The 26,139-nt window shown below is 44.7% G+C and overlaps 1 protein-coding gene across 3 annotated transcripts; it reads left to right on the top strand.

Moving 5' to 3' along the window:
* The first annotated feature begins 3,646 nt into the window (after nucleotides 1-3,646).
* agap2 (ArfGAP with GTPase domain, ankyrin repeat and PH domain 2) lies at nucleotides 3,647-24,958 on the top strand. Of its 3 annotated transcripts, XM_037105256.1 has the most exons (19): nucleotides 3,647-6,228; nucleotides 10,868-10,926; nucleotides 11,121-11,208; nucleotides 11,463-11,548; nucleotides 11,641-11,776; nucleotides 12,981-13,115; nucleotides 13,225-13,343; nucleotides 15,327-15,479; nucleotides 15,631-15,705; nucleotides 16,955-17,059; nucleotides 17,390-17,570; nucleotides 18,400-18,525; nucleotides 18,625-18,759; nucleotides 19,180-19,239; nucleotides 19,558-19,709; nucleotides 20,535-20,625; nucleotides 20,799-21,021; nucleotides 22,066-22,330; nucleotides 23,655-24,958. In XM_037105256.1, exons 1-19 carry the CDS (start codon nucleotides 5,109-5,111, stop codon nucleotides 23,859-23,861), a joined length of 3,516 nt encoding a protein of 1,171 aa, XP_036961151.1. In that variant the 5' UTR covers nucleotides 3,647-5,108; the 3' UTR covers nucleotides 23,862-24,958. The 3 variants fall into 3 exon arrangements, with proteins under 3 accessions (XP_036961151.1, XP_036961152.1, XP_036961154.1); XM_037105257.1 differs by lacking the exon at nucleotides 19,180-19,239 and having other exon boundaries at nucleotides 3,651-6,228; XM_037105259.1 differs by lacking the exon at nucleotides 15,327-15,479 and having other exon boundaries at nucleotides 3,651-6,228.
* Nucleotides 24,959-26,139: the final 1,181 nt, after the last annotated feature.

Consider the following 26,139-nt stretch of genomic DNA (forward strand, 5'->3'; position numbering starts at 1 on the left):
CACTCGTCTGTGAACTGAAGGTCTATCAGCTCCCTGACGGGTTCTGCTTGAGCTTTGAGGTCTTTTTAGGATCTGGCGGACCTTGAAATGCTCTGAGAGGCATCCCTCCCCCCCATGTGTGAAAACATTCAGCTCTCTCTCTTTTTTTTTTGGTATAATTAGGCTTCTGTAGTGAGGATCAAAGACAGCGAATCCTCCGCGGGGCCTGGGTCTGTGAGCCGTAGAGTTCACTGGTGCTAAAAACAGAGCCACCTCTCTTTTGGACTTAATAAACGAGTGGGATGTGGTCGACGAGTGACGCTGTGCGCCGAGGAAAGGATGGGGAGGGTGAAGATGGAGTGGGAGAGGAAGAGGGTGAGGTGGAGCTTAATGAAGACATTTAAATGTGAATGTGAGTGGTGGTGGTGGTGGTGCTCACTGCAGCATGGCAGCAGAGTGAGAGATTGAAGTGGGGAAACAGAGAGGACGGCTCACAGCGAAGGAGAAATGAAAAATCACCCAGCATGACCACTTGCCCTTGGCCAGTGTCCATCTGACAGCGCCCACCCATGGGTGTCAATGTGTGTGAGTGTGTGTGTGTGTGTGTGTGTGTGTGTGTGTGTGTGTGTGTGTGTGTGTGTGTGTGTGTGTGTGTGTGTGTGTGTTGAAGCTTTGTCTGTATGCATGTGAGTCTGTCCACACACACACACAGATGAAGAAAGAGAGGGAGTGTGTTTTTGAGTGAAGACAAAAGTGAAGACAACCAGATTTTCTTTTTCGTTGTGGGTGTCGATTTCACAATAATCAGATTCACCGTGCAGCACTTTCCAAACTGCTGCAACCTGACGTGCACTCTCACACACACACACACACACACACACACACACACACACACACACACACACACACACAGGTGCGTCGTGTCCTCACGCTCGTTATTAAAAAAAAATGGATCTTTACACATGTAGGACGTCACTGTTTTTGGATTCAGCTCTTTTCGCTCTGAGCCTTTAAATTTATGACTCTTCCTCTTCCACTCCTCGTGTGTCGGTGGGGGCTGCGGTCGCCGTTGCTCTCAGGTCGTGCGTTTTTTACCCTTGAGCCAAAGGCGGCTGTCAGAGGTCTTTTGTATTCAGTGAGGGTAGTTATTGCCCTCTCACTGACTGAGGGAGGGAGGGAGGGAGGGAGGGAGGGAGCCGGGCTGAGCAGGTGGACGGTCAGATCGTGTGTTATGAGATGATGGTGGGAGGCTGAGAGTGCTGCACTGTGTGGAAAGGCATCCTCTGATTTCACATCAAGGGCATTTTTGTTTAATCAGAGAGCAATTAAGATGAAATTACACCCAGTAATAATGCACGAGACGGACGTTTTTATGGGTTTTGCTGCAGTGTTTATTGTTGTTGCACATGGGTAATGGTAGTATTTCCTCTTGTTTTTTTTGCTTTTGCCTAAAAATTACAGCAAGTACTGGTTTAATATATTAGGCGATTGGGTAATCGAGCAATTGTTTTTCAGGCAAAAATGTCAAACTTTTCCTGGTTCTAGCTTCTTAAATATAAAGGTTTTGCTGCTTTTGAGGAGTCTTTGTGTTTTGGACACACTGTGGAAATTGTGATGAGCATTTATTTTTGTTTTTGCCATTTTTTGCTAAAGGATTAATCAATTAATCATAAAAAAAACTCCCTAATTTTAAAGTAATCATAAGTGTTGTATTAGTAACAGTGATTTGATTATAGATGAGTTATTGTATTTCAATCCAGAGGATCATTAAAGGCAAATAAAAACTGTTTTTCTCATCGTTCATGGTATGAAAATAATCGTTAGTTGCATCCTGAAATGATTAATCAGTTAATCAATTAGTTGAGCGACAGAAAATTAATCTGCAACTATAACGACAGTTTCAAGACACAATTTTATGGTTTATGGTTTAATTATGAGAACTTACTGTAGGAAAATGCAAAATTTCCTCTGAAAGTAATCAGCAGATTAATCAAGCTTTAAAACTGATTGTGAGTTGGAGCCCTAAAAATAATTAGTTGATTAGTTGAGAGACAGAAAATTAATCTGCAACTATCGATCAAATGTTGATGCTCGAAATGTGAGAATTTACTTTTCTTTTTCTTACATCATAATAAACTAATTATCTTTGATCTTCACATTTGATGACACAGCCTCGAGGATGACGATCGATCAATAAATCGTATGAAAACATTTTCAAGAAAATCATCAGTCTTACATCGTAATAAACTGAACATCTTCTGGTTTTTGACTGTTGAACATTTGAGGACACCTCTGGGAAATCATGATTAATTGATTAATCAATCCCTTCAGCAACAGAGGATGAATCTGCGCTAATCAATCAATGGTTAAATTAAATATTCAAGAAACAAACATTTTACGGTTTCAGCTTCTTAGATGTGAGAATTTGTTCCTCTATCTTTCGGTTTTTGACTGTTAGTCAAACATTTGATGACATTATTAAACAACGTTTACCAGCACAATTAATCAAGTGAAATAATTGACAGTTGCAGCCTGAAAAAAGATGAGTCGATTAATAAAGTTGAGTAGTTGAGCCACAGAAAATTAACCAGCACTTATTGATTAATCGTTTGAAAAGATTTTCCAGACGCCAAGAAAAAACCCCAAAACTTTTTATCGTTCCAGCTTCTTGAAGTTGAGAATTTGCTCTGTTGTTTTTTGTCTGCTGGTCGAACATTCGATGACACGGCCTCCAGGAAGTGGTGACGCAGTATTTTCTAGTGTAAACCAATAAGGAGGAAGGAAATAATCAGCTGATTAATCCACAACAAAAACAATCATTAGTGTCATTTCAAACACTGTATTTTCACAGAGATGCTGCTCTTGTATCTTAATCAATACATCTTTAAAGGCACGTAAGCTCCTTGCCTCATGGTTCATCATATGGAGAACCGTCTGTCTGTCTTTGAACGACTTTTGTTTTATTCACACAGAAAATAACAGCGTAAGTGTTCAATTCTTTTGCATCCCGCGGTCCAACTATCGATGTCCGATACGCTCTCATCCTCTCACGCCATTGTTGGGTTCATGCTGCGAGCCCAGAGCTTTCCCACTTCTGCTAATGAACACATGCCATAGTAGGCAATAGACTACAGATCAATACACTCACACAGGAAACCTCTTTCACTTACATGTGCAACCACACACACACACACAATGAGACACTCACACAGAGAAACACCATTTTGATGCAGAGATCCTGGGAGCGATCGCAATACAGAATGCACCGAAGAGGGAGGAGGAGGAGGAGGAGGAGGAGGAAGAGGAGGAGGAGGAGGAAGGACATGGAGGAGATGATTGTGCCACCAGAGCCAGGAAGATTGTAACACCTTAGCAACAAACAAGCCAAGCCTCCTACTGAGGAGGAGCCACACACACACAGACAGACAGCTGAAGACAGATGGATGATCCTGATGAAACTGTTCTGGCAGCTGTATAAACGAGCCGGGGAGCCGACGACCAGCCCAAGTGTCTTTTCCCCGCCACAAACATGCATCCATCTTTTTTTTTTTTTTTTTCACCCCCCAATCTTTCCCGCTCTCCTCGCCTCGCCTCGCCTCTCCCTGCCACTGATCTCTCTCCTCCTGCGATCTCCCCCTCATTTACCAGGTCCAGCTTGTGTGTGTGCACTGCTGCTTTACCACCAGCCGTTACCCGCTGCCTTCCTCCCCCTCCTCCTCCTCCTCTCCTCTCCGGCACGCAGGGGAGAAAGATGGAGGGGAGGGGACGTGGATGGGGATGGGAGGGATGAGCAATAAAGAGCAGGGACCCTGCACACAGTCTGAGAGGAGCAGCAGGAGAAGCAGAAAGAGAGAGAGAGAGAGAGAGAGAGAGAGAGAGGGAATAAAGGAGGGAAAGAGGAGAAGCAGGATCCTTCTGCATTGTATGGATCGCCTATTGGAACAAGGAGGGGCATGTAGAGGGAGGGACGCTGGAGATTCCTATCAGTGTGTTTTGTGGGAGAGAGCAACGCAGAGTGTGACAGAGCAGAGCCTGTGCATGTGTTGAGGTGTGTGTGTATGCATGCATGCATGTGTGTGTGTGCGTGTGTGTGTGTGATTGTGTGACTGGACTCGGTGAACCTGTGCGACGCCGTCTCCACCGGGGAGCTGTTTGAGCAGCGACTCGCCTCAGCGCCTCCTCTGTTGCCGGTGCCGTGTTGTCATGCTCAACGCCTGATGAGCTCAGAGGACACAGGCTGCCAGGGAGTCAGCGAGAGGGGCGTGATGGCCGGACGCGCCCTGACTCGGTCATGCATCTCCAGATATCCGCCCGGGCTTCTGCTGGCTTCTCCTCCTGATCCCCTTCAGCCCTCGTCAATGTCCTTCCTTCCTGTGCGTCTCCGTGAGGCTGCCTGCCTTCCTGCCGCCGCGCTCTCTGAATGGATGCTGCTGTCAACACACATGTGTGGCTTGCACTGAGAGCCCAACGATCTGGACGGGACCGCTTTAGGGTGACACTGATGAATTTTTAAAGACTTTTACCTTTTCAGGTTTACAGCTGCTGTTGATCACGTTCTCGATGACGTACGATGCGGGGCAGCTGTTATTCTGATTTGTGAAGAGGATGGAACATATAAGATGGGGCTGCTGCACATAAAAATTAAGGTCAAGTAAATAATTACCATAAGGAATGAGGCATCAGACACCATAATGAAGATTCATTTGGCTCAGTGGCTGCATACAGATGCAGTGGATAGATTTTAATTGGGTGTTTTCTAGGAACAAAAGAGCTGATTGGACCGCACTGGCAGTGTGCTGAAGGTTGTCAGGAAGAGTGGATTTCTTTTCTGTGTCCCAGAGAAAAAAAAAAGAAAAAAAGAAAAATGAAAATTGCAGCCAGAGAAGAAATCCGTGACTGAAATTAAAATCCGAAACAAAGAAACAGGGATTTTGGGGGATGGATGAAACCAGCAGCCCCTCTGCTCGCGTATCTTCCGAGGAGAAACTTAATCTCCCTCCGTGTAAGTTTATTGTCTCAGTCGTGCTGTCAGATTCTTTCACATCCCAACACGCTGGCAAACTGTCAGTTGTTCATGTCGCTCTGTCTGGTTTCATTCATCTACTGTGTGTCTACTGAAGCCTGACCACATGAGTGGAGGCGGCGCCCTGCAGCAACGCACCACCTACCTCATCTCCCTCACCCTGGTCAAGGTAGAGGCTGTGGAGGAGAATGGAGGGGAGGCCAAGAACAGCACCCAGGGGAAGGAGGTGGAGGCCAGGCCGGGAGGAAGGGCGGGAGAAGAGGCCGGGGTGAGAGAGGCTCCCGCTCAGACTGAGAACGGAGCTGGAGTCGATTTAGGACAACCACAAAGGGCTGAGGACGCTGCTATTTTGAAGAAGGGCGAGTTAACCGATGAACTCAAAGATGGAGCGAGGAAAGACAAACCACCGTCCGCTGAGGCCCCGACGACAGGGAGTGAAAAGCCCCCCAGCAACCTCTCGATCCCCGTCCCTGCCGAGAGAGCGACAGCTCAGAAGACAAAGTCTGCAGAGATCGATTTAACTCGAGTGGAGAAGACGCTTTCAACCCCAGAAGCGAAGCAATGCACGTCACCATCGCTGACCCCGACACCACCGGCAGAGGCGATTGAGCCCAGTCGAACCCCAACCAGGACCAGCCTCCCCATCCGCCCGGTGGGGCAGCGTCCCGTGAGTCTGCTCAAGTCCCACAGCAGCGCCACCACCCGCGGTCGCGACTCCAGAGATGGCAGAGAGCGAAGCCCGACCTCGGCACAGAGCCTGGACCGAAAGGACTGCCGCATGCCGACGCGCTCACCAGGCCCCTGCAGGGCGTCGTGGGCCGAGGCGAGCAGGCCCGAAGGATGGAGGGACCTGCGGGACGAAGCGCAAGCTGGAATACCTCTAGAGATGGGAGGTAGCATGGCCGCCGTGATGAGAGACATCCCCAGGAAGGAGAGACTAAAGACCGGCTCGGCCTCCCTGCCTGCTCCGGCCACCCAGGCCTCCAAACCGGCTCGCAAAGGTAAAAGCCGCACGCTGGATAACAGTGACCTGAACAGCCTCTCTGAGGACCTGGGACTCGCCAGGGAGGCCCAGCAGGGCCAGCAGGGCCAGCGAGGCTCCGCCAAAGACCGGAAGATGCTGAAGTTCATCAGTGGCATTTTCACAAAGAGCAGTTCGGGGGCAGCGGGGTCGTCCTCCACAGCGCCTCCCGTCTACATCCAGAGAGACTCCAGCGAGGAGGAAGGTAGGAGGTCACAAACACACACAAACACACACACACACACACACACACACACAACACATCACAGTCGTCTACATCCGTGACAACGAGCCGTTATCGCCAGACTCTCCTGTGCTCAGCTCACTGCCAAACAATTATCAGAGTGCAGCCCTTTCATCTGTGCACAGGCATCCATGTAAAGTGGGCGTGGGTGGGGTTGGGTGGGGTTGATCTTTTCACGGAATACACACACAGAATACATTTACAGACCGTAATTGCCGTCACGTGCCGGGGGGACATGTTCTCGCGGCCATGTGCGACGACAAATTGATGACAGATGAAGTTCTTTGATGTGAGAAACCGACAATAGAATCGTCTTGGACAGCCTTAATCTAATTCCCCTCAGAGCAGCGGGCAGATTTCACACCGCTGGAGGGGTAATCTCTGCACACACACACACACACACACACACACATACACACACTTAAGCAGCGTTCCCAGCATGAGTTTAAATCTCATAATGAAGCCGAAGCGGGGGGAGAGGAGAGGGGAGCTGGCTGGCTGGCTGGCGTGAACACACATGTGCCGCTCCAGTTGGTTTTTGCCTCGGCTTTATTTGAAGCGGATGGGAAACGAGGGAAGAAGACATGAGGCGATATTTGCTCACCCACGTCAAAACGGGAAGTGCGGCTCCACAGCCAATCGAGAACATTTCTAATCCCGTCTTTGATGGTCCACCCACTACATGTTCTGCCTCTACATGACGCTTTTTTTTTTTTTGTACCCTCTGCATCCTTTCACACTCTCGTCTTTGTCCCCGTCAAGTGTTTGATATAAATTCCTTCATGTTTATCGTGTGACACGATTTCAGGATCGTTGGTTGTGAGTTGCCATCGCTGCTTTTTTTTTTTTTTTCCCCTCCACGCCTAACAGAGCATCTCTTTCACAAACATGTTTGCTCAAAGAGAAAGAGTGAGTGTCAGCCAGCGGGAGAGAGCCAGTGTGTGTGTGTGTGTGTGTGTGTGTGTGTGTGTGTGTGTGGTTAGTGTTTTATGTATTCATTCACTCATTGTGTATTCACACTGTTACACATGCACACTGTGGATTCACTCAAGTAGTGAGACTAGCCCTATACACACACACACACACACACACACACACACACACTCAGGGGCAGGAGGAAGTGTTGCCATGGCAACCGGCAGGACTGCTGCTTCTGCTGCTGCTACAGAGGCAGCAGTCTGATGAAAGAGATGGGTGGAGGAGGTGTGTGTGTGTGTGTGTGTGTGTGTGTGTGTGTGTGTGTGTGTGTGTGTGTGGAGACGATTCTGACAAAAAAATGATAATAATCCGAATAAAGCTGAACTAAAGTTAGACAATTTTGCAGGTTTTTTTTTTTTTTTGCATGTGAGCTACAGGTCACGTGATTGGCTGGCTGCGAGCGAGGCGTGTGGATAATTGGCTTTCTGTAGAAAATGTGTGTGTCGAAGCAGCAGAAGGATCACACTGTCTGATCACTTTTGGCAACAGGAGCAGGCCATAAAGAGAGCTTTGAGTCGGACAAAGATATGCAAACTGTGTGTGTGTGTGTGTGTGTTTGTTTGTTTGTGTGGTACTGTAGTTGAGTTGCCCTTTTTCCCGGGGAGCTGCCTGCAGCGGTGGCTCGTATGTAAGCTCCCCCCCTTTCTTTTTTTTTTCCGTCATGTGAAGCTCGTCGTCGCCGGCTGCATCCGGACGCTCCGTAGATTCAGAAAACAGGCTCGAGTTTAATCGTCGTCTGTCTTTGAAGGACACATCACACATTCACACCCAGTAGAGGCTCTATATCTGTCAGCGTGGCCTGCCAAACAAAACAAGCTCCCGGTCTTCCTCTGTTGTCTTTTTCTCTTTTCCATCCCTTTTTAGTCCTCGTGAATCTTTTAATTTGTGTTTATTCTGTCTCTGAATCAGTTTATGGTGTCATGGGAGGGGCATGATCCAAACTGCTCCGTCTCTGCTGATCCTCTGAGCAAATTCTCACTAATATACAAGCATACAGGGGGTTTTTTTGGTTTTCAGACATTCAAGGTTCGCAGATGATGACTCATAGAGGACAAATTCACCCATTAATGAAAATTCAGTCATTTTTCCCGTGGAGAGTCAGGTGAGGGTTTTTTTTTTTGTTGTCCATAAAGGATTGCAGCTTTCTCCTAAACAGCTGAAGTAGATGAGGAGTTGTTGTAAAAGATAATGAGACAGATGATAAAAAAAAAAAACAATATTATAAGCTTAATTAAAGTCTCCATAACACTGATTTACATCCAGGAAGTGCAGGAGCAACTTCAGGGCTTAAAAAAGGATCTTAATAACATCCTTTCAAATCGATTTGGGGTTCTGGAGACTTAAATTACATTTCAAAATAAGTCTCCAGTTTTTTTTAGGAGAAGGCTGCGACGCTGTTTTGCTGTGAAGCTCCAGAAATCTTTTCGGCGACTAGGAAACTTTAACCGACTCTCCGTCAGCGTGGACGTGAGGAGATGATGACTGAATTTTAATTTCTGGGTGATCTTGACATTTAATGACGTAAATCCCTTCACGGCAAAAACAAATACGTGCCGTGAAGTGAAATAGTATATAAAGTGCATGTAGGGAGGGAGGAGGTCCCTGTGGGTGGATGAGTCATATACAGCAGACTGGAGGTGGTGTTCTACATGCTGACATGTTATTTTTAGACCTAGCTGACTTATTATTTTCCTACAGAATCACCTGAATAAATGTTGACAAAAAGTATGTTTCTGCAAACTACGGACATGCTGACATTTCTTTATGTTGCAGCTTTGTGTCTGTGCTCTGGTCGGGTTTAGGAAGAAAAAAAACATTTGGTCAGATTTAGAAAAAGATCGTGTTGTGGGTTAAAATACTTGGTTTGGTCGCCACCAACACAAATATCCAGTGGTGTTTTCTAGAAATATCAGTATGGTACATAGCGTATGAAATATACAAATGTGAACATGTCTGTGGTTTGCAGAAATGTTAACTGCCGACATGTTATCCCGCCTACTGGCCCGTGTTTTCTGTTTCATTTGTTTTTAAGCTTTTAGTTGCAGTTTGGTTAGATTTTGGCGACAAATCTACTCGAAAAGATCATGTTTTTGACTGTTAATAGCCTGTCTGGCTCTTCTGGCAGGAAAACATCCCTCATGTGCTCAGAATTTGAATTTGTTCAATCCTTTTACTCCTCCTCCTTCAAAACTAACAGTATTCCCATCAGCCTCAGCTGTCATTCCTGTTTAGTGAGACTAAACGAACGGTGTGCACGAGGGAATATTAAGCCCTCTAAACATCAGCACGTTTGACACAGTCACTGTGAGCGCGTTAGCTTGCTGATGTTAGCATCCGGCTGGAAGCACCGCTGTGCCTCGGTGCAGCCTGACAGAGCTGCTGTAGACTCATCGATATAAACTCACTTACAAGTTTCCTTCGGTGCTGAAACCGGCGCAGTCCAACACAACGGAGCTGTAACACATCATAGCACAGGACTGTTGTGTGAGCCTGCGTGAGTTCCAGCCACTGTTGGTGTTCCTAATAAACTGGCCACTGAGTTGTTGTTGTTTTTTTCTGTCTCTGGATCAGTTTTTAGTTCCTCCTCAGGGTCTCTCTCCGTCTCTATTCTGGTCCCTCTGAAGCTGCAGCTGGGTGTTTGGGTGTGAGCGTCACATCACATTGGGGGCACGTCACCTCCTCTGCCCAGCGGGGACACGGACACAGCTGTGTGCAACCCAAAACCCCTCTACACCACTGTAGTGTGTGTGTGTGTGTGTGTGTGTGTGTGTGTGGTTTGCTCCAGCACACCACACACACACACACACACACAGCTGAAAGGATTAAATGATCAGTCTATGGAAGAAAAATGAGGGATAACAACTCCGATTTCATTGAAAAGTTGGGACGCTGTGGTTCTTCTTAGTGATCCCAGCTCTTTTTCACGGTCGTATTTTTTACCTGTATTATACCTTCACGCAAAAATGACAGTTCAGTTTCTGCAACATTTCTGCACCAAGTGAATATCTTTGGGTTTTGGACAAGATGTCCGCGGATGTCGTGTTGATCTCGAGGAAATAGAGATGCAAAACCACTGCAGGGAAGCATTTGTCGGCCCTCCGTGGATCTGCAGGCAGCTAGACTCTCCTTTCACATCAATGGGAACGTCAATATGGGCAAGATGCCGAGGCGACGGCCGTGTTGGCGTTGGGGAGATGATGTAGCTCTCTGAGTGGTTTTTACACAAACTTTTACACCTTGCATGGCCGCCGCTGCCATCACTGAGTGAGAATCTGTGAATGCGGCAGGTGTCGAGTCCATTCACCGCTCGCTCTTTGAACGGCAGCCGACCTGAAGCCATATTAACGCCACGCAGCTGCCCGTTTGTCGTTTGCTACGGTACAAAGGGAGCAAAAGTGGATAACGAGATCCACCTCGTCGGGTTGTGTTCGTTAGGACGACCTGGCGAGGCCGCACGTGTTCTTACGGCGAGCGGTCACGTAGCGGCGGCGTGATTTATGGCTCTCCCACAGGGCCGTTATGATGGCTGCCCTTTTTACTGCACATGATGGAACTGATGAATCTCTCTCTGTGTCTCTGCCTCGCTGACTGATTGTCTTTGTCTCTCTTTCTCTCTCTCTAGTAAATATTGCCAACAGCCAGGAGTGGACCCTGAGCAGATCCATCCCGGAGCTCAGACTGGTGAGACAAGAAGTGTTTTTCAGTGTGGCTTTCATTTTTTTTTTTTTTTCGGTGATCTTCTTCAAAGCAATCTTATCGACGGAGGAACTAAGAGATTGTGCTGTAATTCAGTCTGAGAGTTATCTGATATGTTATATGCTGTAGTCACCCTGACTTGACCTCACGGCGTCGTGTTTCCTTCCGTCATCTCTCAGGGCATTCTGGGAAGTCTGAAAAGTGGCAAGTCAGCGCTGGTGAACAAATACATCACCGGCAGTTATGTTGCAGTCGAGAAGCCGGATGGTAAGAAACAGAATCTTTTTATAGCGTGTCTAGTTGAGTTAATGCTGGTCGAATACAGCGTTTGTGTTTTTTAAATAACAAATCATTTAGACAAATATATTCGGGCTTCTCGCCGCTGAGTCTGGTTCTTCAGGCTGCAGAGGCATCTGAGCGTATTTCCTGCTGCCTGCTGTGTGATGTGGCTTCATCCTCCGTCTGTCACGCTGCCACCGGCTGCTGAGTAACCTGTCTGTCATTGTCACTGTCCTTGTCAGGTGGCAGGTATAAAAAAGAAGTGCTGGTGGACGGACAGAGTCATTTATTACTGATTCGGGAGGAAGCTGGACCGCCTGATGCACAGGTGCGTATTTGTGTGTGTGTGTGTGTGTGCGTGACAGTAGTTAGTATGCAAACCTGCTCACTTCATCATCCATCATCCTCTTCCTCCTGCAGTTCAGCAGCTGGGTCGACGCAGTGATCCTGGTCTTCAGCCTGGAGAACGAGGCCAGCTTCCAGGAGCTCTACCAGCACTACAGGCAGCTGAGCGAATACCGCACGGACATCCCGGTCATAGTGGTCGGCACCCAAGGTCAGCTGGAGAGACACGGTCGTGTAGATTTACTCACGCCGGGAATAAACCGCTCCGAACTGGCTGACAGTCAGAGCGACGCCATGTCCAATCGCTACCCTGTAAAAGTTTCACGGCTGTCTTATGAACGCGAGTGACCTGAACGAGTTAAACAACAAGTTCAGAGTCGTTTCATGAGGTGTGAGGATGAAAAACCCACCAAGTTAAAGGGTAACGCCACCAATTTTACACATCGAAGTGTGTTTAAAGGTCTTGAAGCGTTCCACTACGCAGGAGAAAGAAGAAGTGGCTCCAGAGGAAGCTGCATGCAATCTGATCACACATGTTGCATTGTGGGTAATGGAGGCAACAGGTTTTAAAGAAGCACTGTACCTTTTTCTATTCTCATTCTGGACAGTTTTAAAACAAATGATAGAAATTGACACAGCAGAACAAGAGATATCATCTTTTTATTCCGCTTCCAGTTCCAAAACACAGCGGCCACATTACCCATGATGCAACAGATCACGCAACTTCCTCTGGAGCCACACGAGACTCTTCAACACCTGTTACACTTTAAGTTCTTCAACTGAGAAAAGATGTAGAATTTACTTCAGATGTTAATTTCAATCAGCAATTTGAAGAACAATGAAGTGAAATACTCGTGTTTATATTTAATAATCTCCAAAATATTAGTCATGCAACATTAATTACTCTGTATACTGAATTTCGACCAGTTTATTATATTCTCAAATTAATCTGATGGGACAGAGAAGCGGCTCCAGCTGTCTTTAGACATAAAACCATCGCTGATTCACACTCGTAGCTGATTTAACAAACTAATCAGCTGAACGAGAGCGTCATCAAAAGTGTAATAAATGTGGATCACATTTGACTCAGGAAATCACCTCAGACATTTTGTAAATTGAGTCCTGTTAATGAAACAAATGGAGGAGAAATGTTCGGGCGACTCATCGATCGGTCGATTATGAGAAGATTTTGATAGATGACTCATTATTCGGTCATTCGTCGAGCACGTTCTGGTTCTCAGAGATGAAGGTTTTGCTGCTTTCTTTGTCGCCTGATAGTAAACTGAATATTTTTGATATTTTTTTTATCGGCTGAGAATAAAAGTGTGAAAGTAAAACTAGAAGGCAGCAGTGTGTGCACTCTTTGCGGTGCTGTTAACAGGTTTATTCTCGCTCATCTTGTTTCTTCCTTTCAGATAAAATCAGTAGCACAAACCCTCGTGTGATCGAGGACCAGAGAGCGCGGCAGCTGTGCATCGATGTGCGTCACTCGCTGTTTTACGAGACCTGCGCCACCTACGGGTTCAACGTGGACCGCGTGTTTGCAGAGGGTGAGTTTCACCGCAGTTCTATCCATATTGTTTGACTCAACGTGATGAATCACTGTTAGTTAATTGATCCAGTTGTAACGGCTTCTGTGGATTTATTTTTTTTCCCCAGCCGCTCAGAAGATCGTAACTCAGAAGAAGCAGGCGGCGCTTCAGGCCTGCAAGTCTCTCCCCAACTCTCCCAGTCACTCCGGAGGCTCCACACCTGGATCAGCATCGTTCCCCAGCCAGGTAAACACACAGATGTAGCTCAGAACTTCTTTTATTTATATGACACACAGACGCAGACAGGCTGCAAACAAAAATCCAACGACCGAAAAATAAAACTCCAGGAAGCAAGCAAAGAAAAATCCAAGTAAAAAAACAGAGAAGTGCAAAACTGAGGACGAACCAGAAAACCACAAAGTACAAATGAGGAAGAGACGAAACAACAAACGGTTCGTCAACAACGCCGGCTCAGAGACTAACGAGGGGATGAGGTGCAGGTGGAGCGACGCCGGGAACAGAACAGTGCTGACGAGGCTGATGTGAGACCGGTGCTGGGGGGGAAAACCAGGGCGGCGAGGAGCTCACGAACACTCGAGAGCAGGAAGTAGAAAGTGACGAGGGGATAAAACTACAAAATAAAACAGGAAGTAACAAAACCAAAAACCAAAACCAGCACGTGAGATAAAAAGTTCTCTTAACAAATTCACCAAACCAGAAGAAAAATCAGCTCTGACTTTATACATTGCATCAATATTACAATTCTGAGGAACTTGTTTTACAAAATAGGGATTAACTAATCAATTACATGTTGTAATGAGCATATAATGATAATTAGAATACATATTATTCTGAAATGCAGAACCAGAAGTCATACTTGAGCAAAAGTAAAGAAAATATTACCTCGGTAAAGGTGAATATTATGAAAGTATCTCAAAATAGCACGAGACTTGAGTAAATGTACTTAGTTACATCCCACCACTGTTGAAAAAGGCCATTATAAGTAGCCCATTTGGTATTTTAATGCTAATTTATCGTAATCGTATTTTTAGCTACTTTTACTCAAGTAAAATATCTGAATATTTCTTCCTCCATCATGAAAACACAATTTATGTACTTTCAAACAGGTTTTACTCAAAAGTAGATTAGTGGAACAAAGTTTTATCTCAAATATCTTCAATTCTTAAATAAATGTTAATAATTATCTGTGTATCATATTTATATTCTGATATCATAAATGTGTGCACTGTACATGTATGTTAGCTAGATGTTCCCTCATCTCATCTATTAGACGTTGGATGATTTCTACAAATATCTTCTCATCCCTCGTCTCTCGTTACAAACTTCTTTTGTGCTTTTTAGCGGCGCTGATTCACACGTGCGAATGTTTCCAACTCCCCAACAGAAGGACGAGAAATTGAAATGTTTTTGTTCTGTAAAATCGAGCGTAAATTCTCATTCCTCAGCAGCCATCAGCTGTCAGAGAGCTCAGTACTCAAACGTGCAGGTGTGAAACTTGTTTGGTAGTCGCTGTTGTTGTTCCTCTCTTTGGTTAAACACAATCTTCCTCCCGTCTAGACTGATATTATGTAAGAACATGATAAAAATAGGACGCAGAGGAACGTGTTCTGCTGTTGCCATGCCGGTGTTTTCTTCACAATTAAAGTATGATTTGAGCATTTTTTTAAAAAAATTTCCTGCCCACCTACACAGAGGATCACGATGCTCTCCCGCTGCCAAAACAGTCGTCTTTGTCTGTGTATCTCAGAACTGATGGATAAAAGACACGACACTGCGTCTATATGAAGGTTTAACAGGGACGATATGTTGTGAGAGCGTGACTGAAGGTTTCAGACTTCGAGGTGAGAACGTGGAGCTCTCTCTGGGCCGCTTAAAGCTTTCATCCGAGGAGGAGTTACATGCATTATAAAGTTCGAATCATCTATCAAACTGAAATGTAATTTTCGACGCCATCTCCCGGACCGTTCATCACTTCCTCTAAATCCATCTCAGCGCCACGAGTATCACATTCCACCGCGTTCACGATGATCGACGACTGAAAAATTCATGCTGTCGATCATCACCCACTTTTTGTGGATCTGTTTCACCAGTGTTTCATCTTTCAGCCCATTCTCACTCTCTCCATCTCCATTCCCATCTCCTCCCTCCCTCCTTGCCTCCCGACCTCTTGACCCCGCTGTCCTCCCCCCGCCTCGCTCCTCCTCTCAGGCCAGTAATGGCCAGAGTAGCGGCTACGCCTACTCCCTCCCCTCCACCCCCGTGGTGGCTCACAGAGATCTACGGGTCGCACAGGGAGAGGGGGTTGGCAGCGTCAACTCCCGTTCGCTGAAGAACATCCCCAGACGACCCTCCCTCTTCAAGGTCAGTCCGATGTCTCACACCTTTTAGCCTCCTGTCGTCTCTCACTATCATTTCCATCCACCCCCCCCCCCCCCCCCCCCCCGCCTCCCTTCATGCTCAAACCTTCCTGCTCTCATTAAACGCTTTCACACTGCTGTTGGATTTGTTTCAGAACCGGGACCCAGATAAGAAGTCTGGTGATGGGAAAGGAGACCAGAGCGGCACCCGGGGAGTTCCCATCAAACAGGTTTGGATAACATTTCAAACGGCGTTCAGCTCAGGCGCCAGGATTAAATGTCGGCAGTTAAAAGATTATGCAAACCACAGATACGTACGTGTCACAGGCTGACATCAGTACAATTTATCACCTGACGATGGTGAAGATGGTGGTGGAGTTGCATCAGGGTGCCAAGCCACTGATCACAGTTTGAGGCTGCATTCCAACACTTTTAAGTGTCACATCACTGGATCGTTTTAAGGCGATCTCTCTGGAAATTTACAGCCCTGAGTGTTGCAACCTAAACAGGTATTTTAAGCCAAAACATGATCACTAACGCAACGTCCAAGGCGTCAAATACAGTGGCCTGGTGAGTGACCTTCACTTTGAGGTTTGACACTTTAGTTACGCCCTCTTGTGTCACATCTTGAGGGAGGAACCGGAGTTTACGTCCTGTTTGTGGCCGAGAGTCAAGAATGACTCATGATACGTGTAAATTATGTAACTCAAGTTCCATGAGTGATGCACTTCCGTCGCTTACCTTGCATGATGTGAGCAGGACTGTCACCAAATCAGATCTTCGCGACCGTGATATTTTGGCGATATCTGTAGAAATATGAGAACAAATGTCTTTCCCTTATGTTTACTGTGTGTTTTGTCTCTTATTTGGGTCAATAAATCACTCTCAAAATAAGAGTGTAGGGAGGTGAAGAGAGACAATTACAAAAAGAAGAGTCACACAGTCACTGAACGAAAAGGCAACAAGATGCATATGTATTATTGCAAACCCGACTGCTGAGCCCCTTCACTTCCAGAAGGGTTTTGGTTACACAGGTGAAGGTAGAGCATCATATTTTCAAGCTTGTGTGTTTCCCTGAGAGAGCAGAGAGAGTTCGGCCTTAACCGAAGCAATCGGTGCCATAAAAAGGTGTAAAGTTTCAAGATATCTGTGGTTTGCAGAAGCGTACATTCTTCTATTACTCTGGCAATTGAGCTGCAGTTAAAGAAATAGACATGTTAGATATTTACAGCACAAGGTGGGTGCGCACAAAAAAAAAAATGCACATGTCTATTTATTTCATCTTACATAAGCAGCACAAAAGAATCCTTTGTTTCATCGCTTTCAACCAGCCGATCTATTAATACTGCGCTTACAGCTCCTGCCGTTGGACTTTGAAGAGCTCGTCTCTGTTGTGTCGACTCTATATTTAGTCAAATTCGCTTTGTTTTCTTGCGAGTTTCAGTGACCTCGGTTCGTTTTTTTTTTTTGTTTCGACAGAGCATCCTGTGGAAGAGAAGTGGGAGCTCTCTGAATAAGGAGTGGAAGAAGAAATATGTCACCCTGTCCAACAACGGCACGCTGTCTTACCACTCCAGCTCCAGTGTAAGAGAACACCACCAGGCAGATCAATAACGGCAGTAAAACACAGGGAACATTCAGCACCCGGCCGGAGGAGAGAATATCTGCAGCTTTACAGATTCAGCTGCAGTTTTTCAGGGCCACATTTGTCTTCGGCAGCACTGTAATTGCTTCGAAACTTGTGCTTACTATTGATTGAGCGATTCAACATTTGTACAGTAATTTAGGTTTCTGCACCAGTGAAAAGGAAGACTAAAAAAAAGCTTTAAAGGGCCAGTTTACCCCAAAATCAAACAACCATACACACATACAAAGTCATTTTGTGAGAGGACGTGTCGTTGTGTCGTCTTTCAGGACTACACACAGAATATCCACGGGAAGGAGATCGACCTGCTGCGCGTGACGGTTAAAGTTCCCGGGAAACGTCCTCCGAGAGCCGTGGCTCCTGCGGGCCCCTCACCTGTCCCCCCCGTCCCTGCACCTGGAGTTAACGGGCTGAGCAAAGAGCCGGCGGCCGCTGATAACACCAGTACAGGTACTTCTTCTTCAGGCACTGATACTGAGGGTGTGTGAGGGGAAGGGAGAGTCTCATTTGATGCTCCTTTTTCCTGCTCTGTTTGGTTTAAAATCGTGCAGAAAGCTCTTAACTCACCTCTGCTGTGAAAAGTGATGCATGATAATGTCCCGTGATTGAGCGCGATCTCTCCAAAGAGCCGCCTGTACACGGAGAGAAGGAGTCAAATGGAAAGATGACAAAAGATGATCGTCATAATCGATCAATCTGCTGATCATTCTCCTCAGTGATTAGACACTTTGTTTGGTCGTCACAGCGACAGGAAGAATTGAAAAATGCCTGTCAGGTTATTGTAGGTTCAGGAGATCATCTTCAGATTGCTCGTTTTGTACCATCAGTTGGCCAAAACCTGAAAAAAAATTCTTACAAAGTCCATCTCATGAAGGGTGCAACACAATGCATGAGTGAAATATAGACTCGATAAAGAATATTACATGCAAGGACCTCAAAAATTCATCCACAGCACACTGGAGGATTTGTTGAAACAGACCTACCATGTTATATATTTTGTACAAGGTGATATTTCAGGTGTGCAGTGAGCTTTTCACAGGACGGAATAAGCACCTGTAGTTTCCAACAAGCACGTGAATGTGACAACAATAAAGACCCAAAACTTAAATCATTACTTCCTTATAGAAATTGCACATTTCCATGAAGGTGGGAGCTAAAGATGACAGCATCCCCTTAAAACTTGGCATGATAAAAACCTTCAACCTACTTTCAGTCTTGCACATCATATAAATATAATACACTATAAATAAACTTGTTATGTCCTCTCTCTTGCTGTCAGTTCCTCAGTTGTGTCCGGCCACCCTCTCTGTGGCTGACGACCGGTCTGGAGCTCTGTCGCCTCAGGGAGGAGATCGAGGACTCCAGCGCTGCCCCTCCTCACTGTCCACCAAAGCACAAAGTGTCGGTAAGTATGCATGAAACAGGAAAAAAAACCCTCCAGTCATTACCACCAGTTGGCTCGTCATGTGTATATATATGATTCATTATTTGTGCACCGCCACAGATGCCCTCGAAGGGGCCGCCAGCCCTTTCTCTGGAAAAGACCCCGGCCAGGCTTCTCCCATGAGCGACAGGAAGAAGAACAGGAGGAAGAAGAGCATGAATCAGAAAGGAGACGCAGCTGTCGGCCAGGCTGAAGGTGAATTAACGACAGAGAGTCGAGTGTTTTTTACCAGGAAGTGTTGGTAGTGGTTTAAAAACAGAGTTTGTACATCAGCTGTATAAATACACAGATTCAGCCGTGAGTGATGAAAAGCATTAACAATAAAAACAACAGAGGTTTAATAATAAACAACTGGAACATTAATAAAACATTCAGGAGTGCAGTTATTATAAATAACTTGCATCAATCCAGAAAAACCTCATGTTTATATTCACAGTATTTACATATTCCCACGCAGATTTTCCTTCTTCTCTGTCTTCTCTCTCCGTCTCCTCTGTGGGGATAAAGATTAAAGGTCTCTGAATGTTTCTTAACAGCCTTTTTCTTAACACTTGCACTTTCTCTGTTTTCTCTTTTTTTTCCTCCTGTCTCCTGTGCTTATCTCTCGCTCTGCAGCCAAACGCAAAATGTGGAAATTAAAGAGCTTTGGTAGCTTGAGAAACATTAATAAGACAGGTAACAAGTTTGGGGGGTGATGGAGCAACACCTCCTCCTCATGTCTGTGTTCCCTCCTCAGTTTGCCCCGAGTTGTTCGTTTGACTTGTGTTTTCTGTGTAATAACCAAGATTTTTCTGTTCTCACCTTCCCATCATGTCGTTTTTTTGGTTATTTCTGTGGTTTTGAATTTCGTTTTCATTGCACTTCCCTTCAGTAACTATGGATTCATAACACCCATTGTATTAATCCACGGTGAATTTGTTGTCTTTGCTGCACATGCAAATCTGACTCGAGTTTGTTCCGCTTCCCGTTTTTTTTTTTTTTTTTTTCTTGCAGAGGAAGAGAACGCAGACTTTATCGTGGTGTCGTTCACCGGGCAAACGTGGCACTTTGAGGCCCAGAGCCTGGAGGACAGGGACGCCTGGGTGACCGCTATAGAGAGCCAGATCCTGGCCAGCCTGCAGTCCTGCGAGAGCGGCAGAAACAAGGTACAAACACATAACAAAAATATACCATAACATGTAATAATTCCATAGTAAAATGTCTACAAACAACTACATTTACATTTATATTTAGGGCATTTAGCATTTGCCCAAAGAGACTTACAATAAATACATTTGTCACAAGAGAGAAACCCCAACATATCACCATCGATGGAGTAAGAAATGTAGACGTTTGTTATGATATTTGTTAAGTTGTGTACTAAACCCAGAGAAAGCCACAAGTTTCCTGAAGGTAATAGGAGTTTTTTACTTTGTCGCTGCTGCAGTCGGGTTGATAAACAGGAGTGAAGATCCCAAAATTTACAAAAAATAATCTCAGGTTTTTCCTCCCGTCAATAAACTGCTCCTTATCAGACCAGAACCTGATGGGACTCTGGTGTGTTTACTCCCCCAGAGCTAGGCTAAGCTAAGAAAGCTTGTGACTAGCACTAACACATACAGCCTGGGCTAGCATGTTAGCAGTTAGCGCTCCAGCCACAGTTGTTTTCTTGCCAGCAGTCGAGGATTTTACGTGCCATGAAGGTGTCGGGATGGATTTCCCAGCGTCACTTTGAATTTCAACTTCGATTGCTGCCAGTCAAGTCATGTAAAAGTAGCGTACCGATATCAAGACTTTAAATTTGGAAATCAATTCAGACGCTTTAAAGTCTGTAGAGGAAGCTTTTTACACCCCAGATGTTAAACTACACATTCACATAGAGGCTAAGGATTTTAAATATAATTTCTTCTCGTTATGTAACTGTGTGGACAAACAAATTATTTAAATTGTGTGTGTGTGTGTGTGTGTTTGTCTGTGTGTGTGTTGTTCAGACTCGGAGGAGCAGCCAGAGTGAAGCTGTAGCGCTGCAGGCGATCCGTAACGCCAAGGGCAACAGTCTGTGTGTGGACTGTGAAGCACCAAGTGAGTTCTTAATGTCGGCGTCTTCCCCCTCCAGCCGCTGGTTTCCTCAGGAGGATTACTCTGCTTTCTTGCACCACCCACTGCCCGCGGTGTTGTCACACTTAACTGTTTGTTTTGACTCGGTAATCTGTGTTATATACTGACCCAGGGCTCCCTTCTGTCTTGCCCTGCAGATCCAACATGGGCCAGTCTGAACCTGGGTGCGCTGATCTGCATTGAGTGCTCGGGGATCCATCGAAATCTGGGGACTCACCTGTCTCGCGTGCGCTCGCTGGACCTGGACGACCTGCCTGGAGAGCTCACGCAAGTCCTGGCTGCCATCGGAAACCACATGGCCAACAGCATCTGGGAGAGCTGCACCCAGGGCAGAACCAAACCCACACCCAATGCAACCCGGTGGGTTCAGATCATCGCAAGATATTTAGAGGACCGGAGCTGTTTATTGTCGGACAGCTGGTGTCAGTTCATCCCTCGATGGTAGTAAAGCTGCACTGTGTAGTTTAGGGGAAGACATTTAAATCAGAAGAGAAAAATATTTATTTGTTTGTATCATTAACTTTTTATTTTTTCAATTATTATCTTTCTGAGTTTAAAGGTATTTTCCCAAATTACCTGGTGCACCTTTAAAATCAACGCAGTCAGCTTTCCTTATCAACAAGTTGTGTTTATGATGTGAATTTCAATTATTTGGTACACTTACATACATTAATAAATCGTTAATAACATGTATTAAATGTTTATACTCTGTTTAAAACACTTTTAATAAGGCCTTCATTAAAGAAGTATTCATATATAAATAAAATACTTAAATACATTATTAAATAAACAGATATATATTAAATCAAAGCTTCGTATTTGATGCGCAGATAAATATTTACAGGTAATTATATTTGCAGTGATTCATTATTTATTCATTAGTTCTTTCACAGGATGAGTTACAGTTACATCTGTTTAAAAAGGCTGAATAAACTATTTATTATTTGTTTATATGCCGAACTATTCACCAGAGTAAATGCTGGGAAGATTTCTGGAAGCCACTGATATGTTGGAATTTTGCGTTTCTTTGTTTTACAATCGTACGTTTCTTCATGTTCAGCTGCTGGTTTCTGTCACAAAAACTCTTCTGGAAAATGTCCCGAGGTCTCGTTTTTAAATATTCAGAGGTGTAACACTTACAAATGTTGAAACGCTGTCTTGAACTGTGGTCACTGGCTTGGCACCTCTTGATATGAAAGTCATTTCATAAACATTTAAAGTCGTACAGAAACGTCAACATGGTAGCCTCCGCATGATATGTACAAATGTGAGCGCATCAGTGGTTTGAGAGAGAAATCCTTCTCAGTTTGTTTCTCAGATTCTCAGACATCAGAGCTTCCTGTTTTTGAAGTCTTGAGTGTTCACATATTTGACCGGATCTCTCTTCTGTGTCTGTCTCACAAGTGAGGAGAGGGAGTCGTGGATTCGTGCTAAGTACGATCAGCGGGCGTTTGTGGCGGCTCTCCAGACGCCCCCGGAGGACGGTATGCCGGCGTGGCTGCTGTCCGCGGTGACCGAGAGAGATCTGCCCAGACTGCTGCTCCTTCTGGCCCACAGCACCAAGGACCAGATCAACGCCCCACCGGCCGGGTCGAGCCCAGCGCCTCGCACCGCCCTCCACGCTGCCTGTCAGCTGGGAGACGTCGTCATGACCCAGCTGCTCATCTGGGTGCGTGTTGATGTGCAGATATTGTACTTTTCACTCCACTGCATCCGTCTGACAGCTTGAGCTACTTTTCAGTCGCCACCCCTGTTCGGTGAAAACAACATACGTCCAAATTTGGTGATTTCTATTTGAATTTGAACTGAACAATATGATTTGAATACTGGATATGAATTCTTCTGAAAAGGGGATGTGCAACAGTAAATACCCGAGAATAACAACACGTCTCTGCGTTGTTGTTTCCTCTTTCTTCGATGAATCATCGGTTTGATTAAATTGATCTGTGCAGGTCATCAAATTTAGTGGAAATACAAACAAGGAAGAAAGGTTTAGTTCATGGTTCTGGTCTTAGTTTAGTTCCTGTGGTTCTGTAGTTCCTCAAACTTCTCAGTCTGAAAGAGCTTAATATGCTCAGAGAGTCAAAGATGGTTTTAACACAACAATAACGTTTTAGCACCATCTAAGCTTAATATTATCTCTCTCTCCCACAATCATATTACGATAATAAAGCCTCACAATGAGATTTTGACGCAGGGCGCCTCTAACAGGATTACAAGATTAGCCAGCGAGCTAACAAGCTAACGTCTTGTTACCTGTTGTACGAGTGTTTCAGTGTTGAAGGAAAAGATGCTCGTCTTTTTTGTCCAATGGTGGCTGCAAAAACATATCCTGTAGTTTGATTTGATGCAGAAATGCAGCAGCACATGTTGTTTCTAAAGGGACAGGTCAACACAAAAACAAATACACTTTTTCCTCTTACCTGCGGTGCTGTTTGTCCATTGAGATGTTTTTGGAGATATCGGCTGTGGAGATATTTGCCTTCTCTCCAATATAACGCAGCTGGATGCTACTAGATGACTTGTGGTGCTCTCAATGTTGATCCCATAAGAGCTCATACATTGTGGTGTGTTTTGTTTTTTTGTCTAGAAAATAGATGAAGACGTTTATGTTGGTTATTTCAGATAATATCGGTTTTCCTTCCACATGTTTGTGTTACTTAAGTCGGCATTTGCGAGGTCAGCTGTAGTTACTAGTCGCAACTCAGGTTCTATGAGTGCATGTTAAGTCATTTAACTGCATGTCATCACGACCACAGTGAAGAACAAGATTTTTGAAATGTCGTAGAAGAACTAAACTAAACTCACCAAAACAGTCTCGATGGATAAATGGCTCTACGGATCAGAGGAAAAATATGACTTTGTTTTTTTTTTGGGGGGGGGTGAACTGTCCCTTTAATGGCAAACTGCTGCATTTCACTGCACACATGGTTCTAATATTAATTGTAATTTAAACGAAAACCAAGCTAATTATCATCTCTCTCTCCCTGCAGTACGGAATCGATGTGAAGGCGAAAGATAACCAAGGCCAGACGGCGATGAGGATAGCCAGAAAGACAGGGAGCAAAGGCTGCATGGATATTTTGCTCCAGCACGGCTGTCCCAGCGAGACGTCGCCCCCCACTGCCACCCCCGTCCTCTCCCGCCGGTCCAGCACTGCCAGCCTGGGCCGGACCAGCTCCAGGAAGCGGGTGTCGTAGCCTGAATGGGAGCTGGCGACGACCGGAGGATGCTTACTGTTTAGAGAAAAAGAAACGTTTTAAAACATGGATACAGGCAGAGACTATATCATAGAACCAAGGATTTAAAAAATAAATAGTTTCTGAAGACTGAACAACATATCAAACAACTTTAAAGCAATATTCATTCGATTTGTTTGACGACAGATATATTGCTGAGATACTGTGTTGTTGTTGACCTCATTTAAAAACAACTCAAGTAGAACTCTGTAGCTGTCTTCTGTAACTCTTAGAGCAGACGCTCGAACTGCTTCTGTTTCACTTCCTCCAGAAGAAGTGCAATAAATCCAGCTATGATGACGAAAAAGCAACAAGTTTTAAGAGCGAACTGTACGGTGAGAGAATCAGTACACGGAGAGGGTGCTGCTTTTATTCAGATTTGTTGTGACTGGACCAAAACGGCAATTATTTCCTTTGGCTTTACAAATAAATTAAAAAAAAAAAAAAAAAAAAAACCTACAGTATGTCATGTTGTTAGTTATGTGTGCCTGTCGCAGCAGTATAACGGTCAGTTTTTTCGGGCCAGTATCAGCTGAGATTATTCTGCTTAGACTAGAAAAATGAATGGTTTTGGAGTATGAAATATGTCAGTGTTACTCTCACAGGTCAAAGATATGGCGTTTTAATATACTGTAAATGTAACTATACTACATACTTAATGTTAAACTGTAACGAAGACAACTGAAAAATCAAAGACTCAATTTTGTAAATGATTTCTACTGGTAGTTTTGAAAATATGTCAGGTTTGTTTTTTCATCGTCTCTGTTGATTTTTCTTATTCTCCTACATGTCATGAACCAGTAAACAGATGCTTTTACGTACGTGAACATGTGGCTATTTGTTTAAAGCGTTTTATCTGGGACGGCCAAGACGACTGCGTAAAGACTATGACATTATTCACGTTCATGTTACTGTTGTGTAGGTCGAATCCCGTGAGTTCGCAGTGAAGTTCGGAGAGTTGCAGGTGTCGCTGCTGACACCTGGCGGGTCGTGTGAATCCCTCATGAGCTAAAAGAAATGGTTACCGGAATAAAATAAACTTTTTTTAATTAGCATTATGTCGGTCTTTTGCTGTGTTTTATTTTATTTTTGTCTTCGTGTCTTTACATTGTTTCATAGTGTGTTTTGAGCCACGCTAGCAGTGAAGATGGCAGCGTCGGACGATCCGCCATTTTGGTTCCGAGCACCGAACAGTTTCCTGTGACAGTTCTTCTCAGACGTTCACGTTCCGATACAGAATAAAGGATTTTAGTTTTATTTTGCATTTTATCAGTTTGAAAAAATGCATCAACCAAAAACATTTCCCATAAGCCTCAGCTTTGCTCTGTGTTGAGTGCTAATTAGCAATTATTAGCATGCTAACTGAGATGGCGAACAGGGCAGAGATTATAACGTACGTCATAAAAATCCAGCAACCTGTATTAAACTGTATGTATTTTGATTTCCTGCTCATAGATCCAGTTTTGCAGATTTTAAATTCCATGATGATAAAAAAAAATCAGGTAAAACTGAGAGCAAGTGTTTCTGTAATAGTTATTAAAGCCAAAACACTCGCTTATTTAAGAACGTGCACAAAAAATAAATGACAATTGTTGATCAGCTTTCTTTTAATGCCACTTAAATTGTGAAAGACATCATTTTAAAAGCCTTAACTCTCTTTAAAAAAACACACTTTCAGATTGGATGATTGTATATATCAAAACAATTAAAAAAGGAAATCTGACTCCCTTTTCTGTACAGTGAATGACATCCTCATAATAATAAGATAATTAGCAGTAAAATGAAGAGGTGAAGAGTGAAGAGGCGTCAGATTTGCCAGAAATACTGATATAAGGAGACGGTAAAACTGAGGAGAGGAATGATCCAGCGGAGCTCCGGGTGTGACAGTCAGGATCCATCAATATGTGAGGCAGCTGGGGCCTGGAGAGGTGGATGGTCCCAGGGGCCTGCAGTCCATCAGAAGGGAGGAGGAGGAGGAGGAGGAGGAGGAGGAGGAGGAGGAGGAGGAGGAGGAATCTATAAAGAGTGGACAGTGAGAGAGCGACACAGCTGCTTGTGGGAACAGAAAACAATAACGAGTTACATATTAAACTATGATTTAACAGCTTTTTTGCAAATGAATGAATAGTTATATCTAAAAATGTTGGTTTCTTGCCAATAAAACTTGCTAAATTAAAAGTGAGTCAAATTAACTGATTTTGTAAAATTGAGTGTAAGCGTTCCCGTAACAGTCTGTGAA

The sequence above is a fragment of the Acanthopagrus latus genome, chromosome 7, assembly GCF_904848185.1.
Source record: "Acanthopagrus latus isolate v.2019 chromosome 7, fAcaLat1.1, whole genome shotgun sequence".
Lineage (NCBI taxonomy): Eukaryota > Metazoa > Chordata > Actinopteri > Spariformes > Sparidae > Acanthopagrus > Acanthopagrus latus.

What these genes read in the sequence shown, in the direction of transcription:
- agap2 (XM_037105256.1), top strand. Translation starts at nt 5,109, where the DNA reads ATGAGTGGAGGCGGCGCCCTGCAGCAACGCACCACCTACCTCATCTCC. An exon ending in GACGACCCTCCCTCTTCAAG is followed by an intron (nt 15,480 to 15,630) that starts GTCAGTCCGATG and finishes GATTTGTTTCAG; the next exon opens with AACCGGGACCCAGATAAGAA. An exon ending in GCGAGAGCGGCAGAAACAAG is followed by an intron (nt 19,710 to 20,534) that starts GTACAAACACAT and finishes TGTGTTGTTCAG; the next exon opens with ACTCGGAGGAGCAGCCAGAG.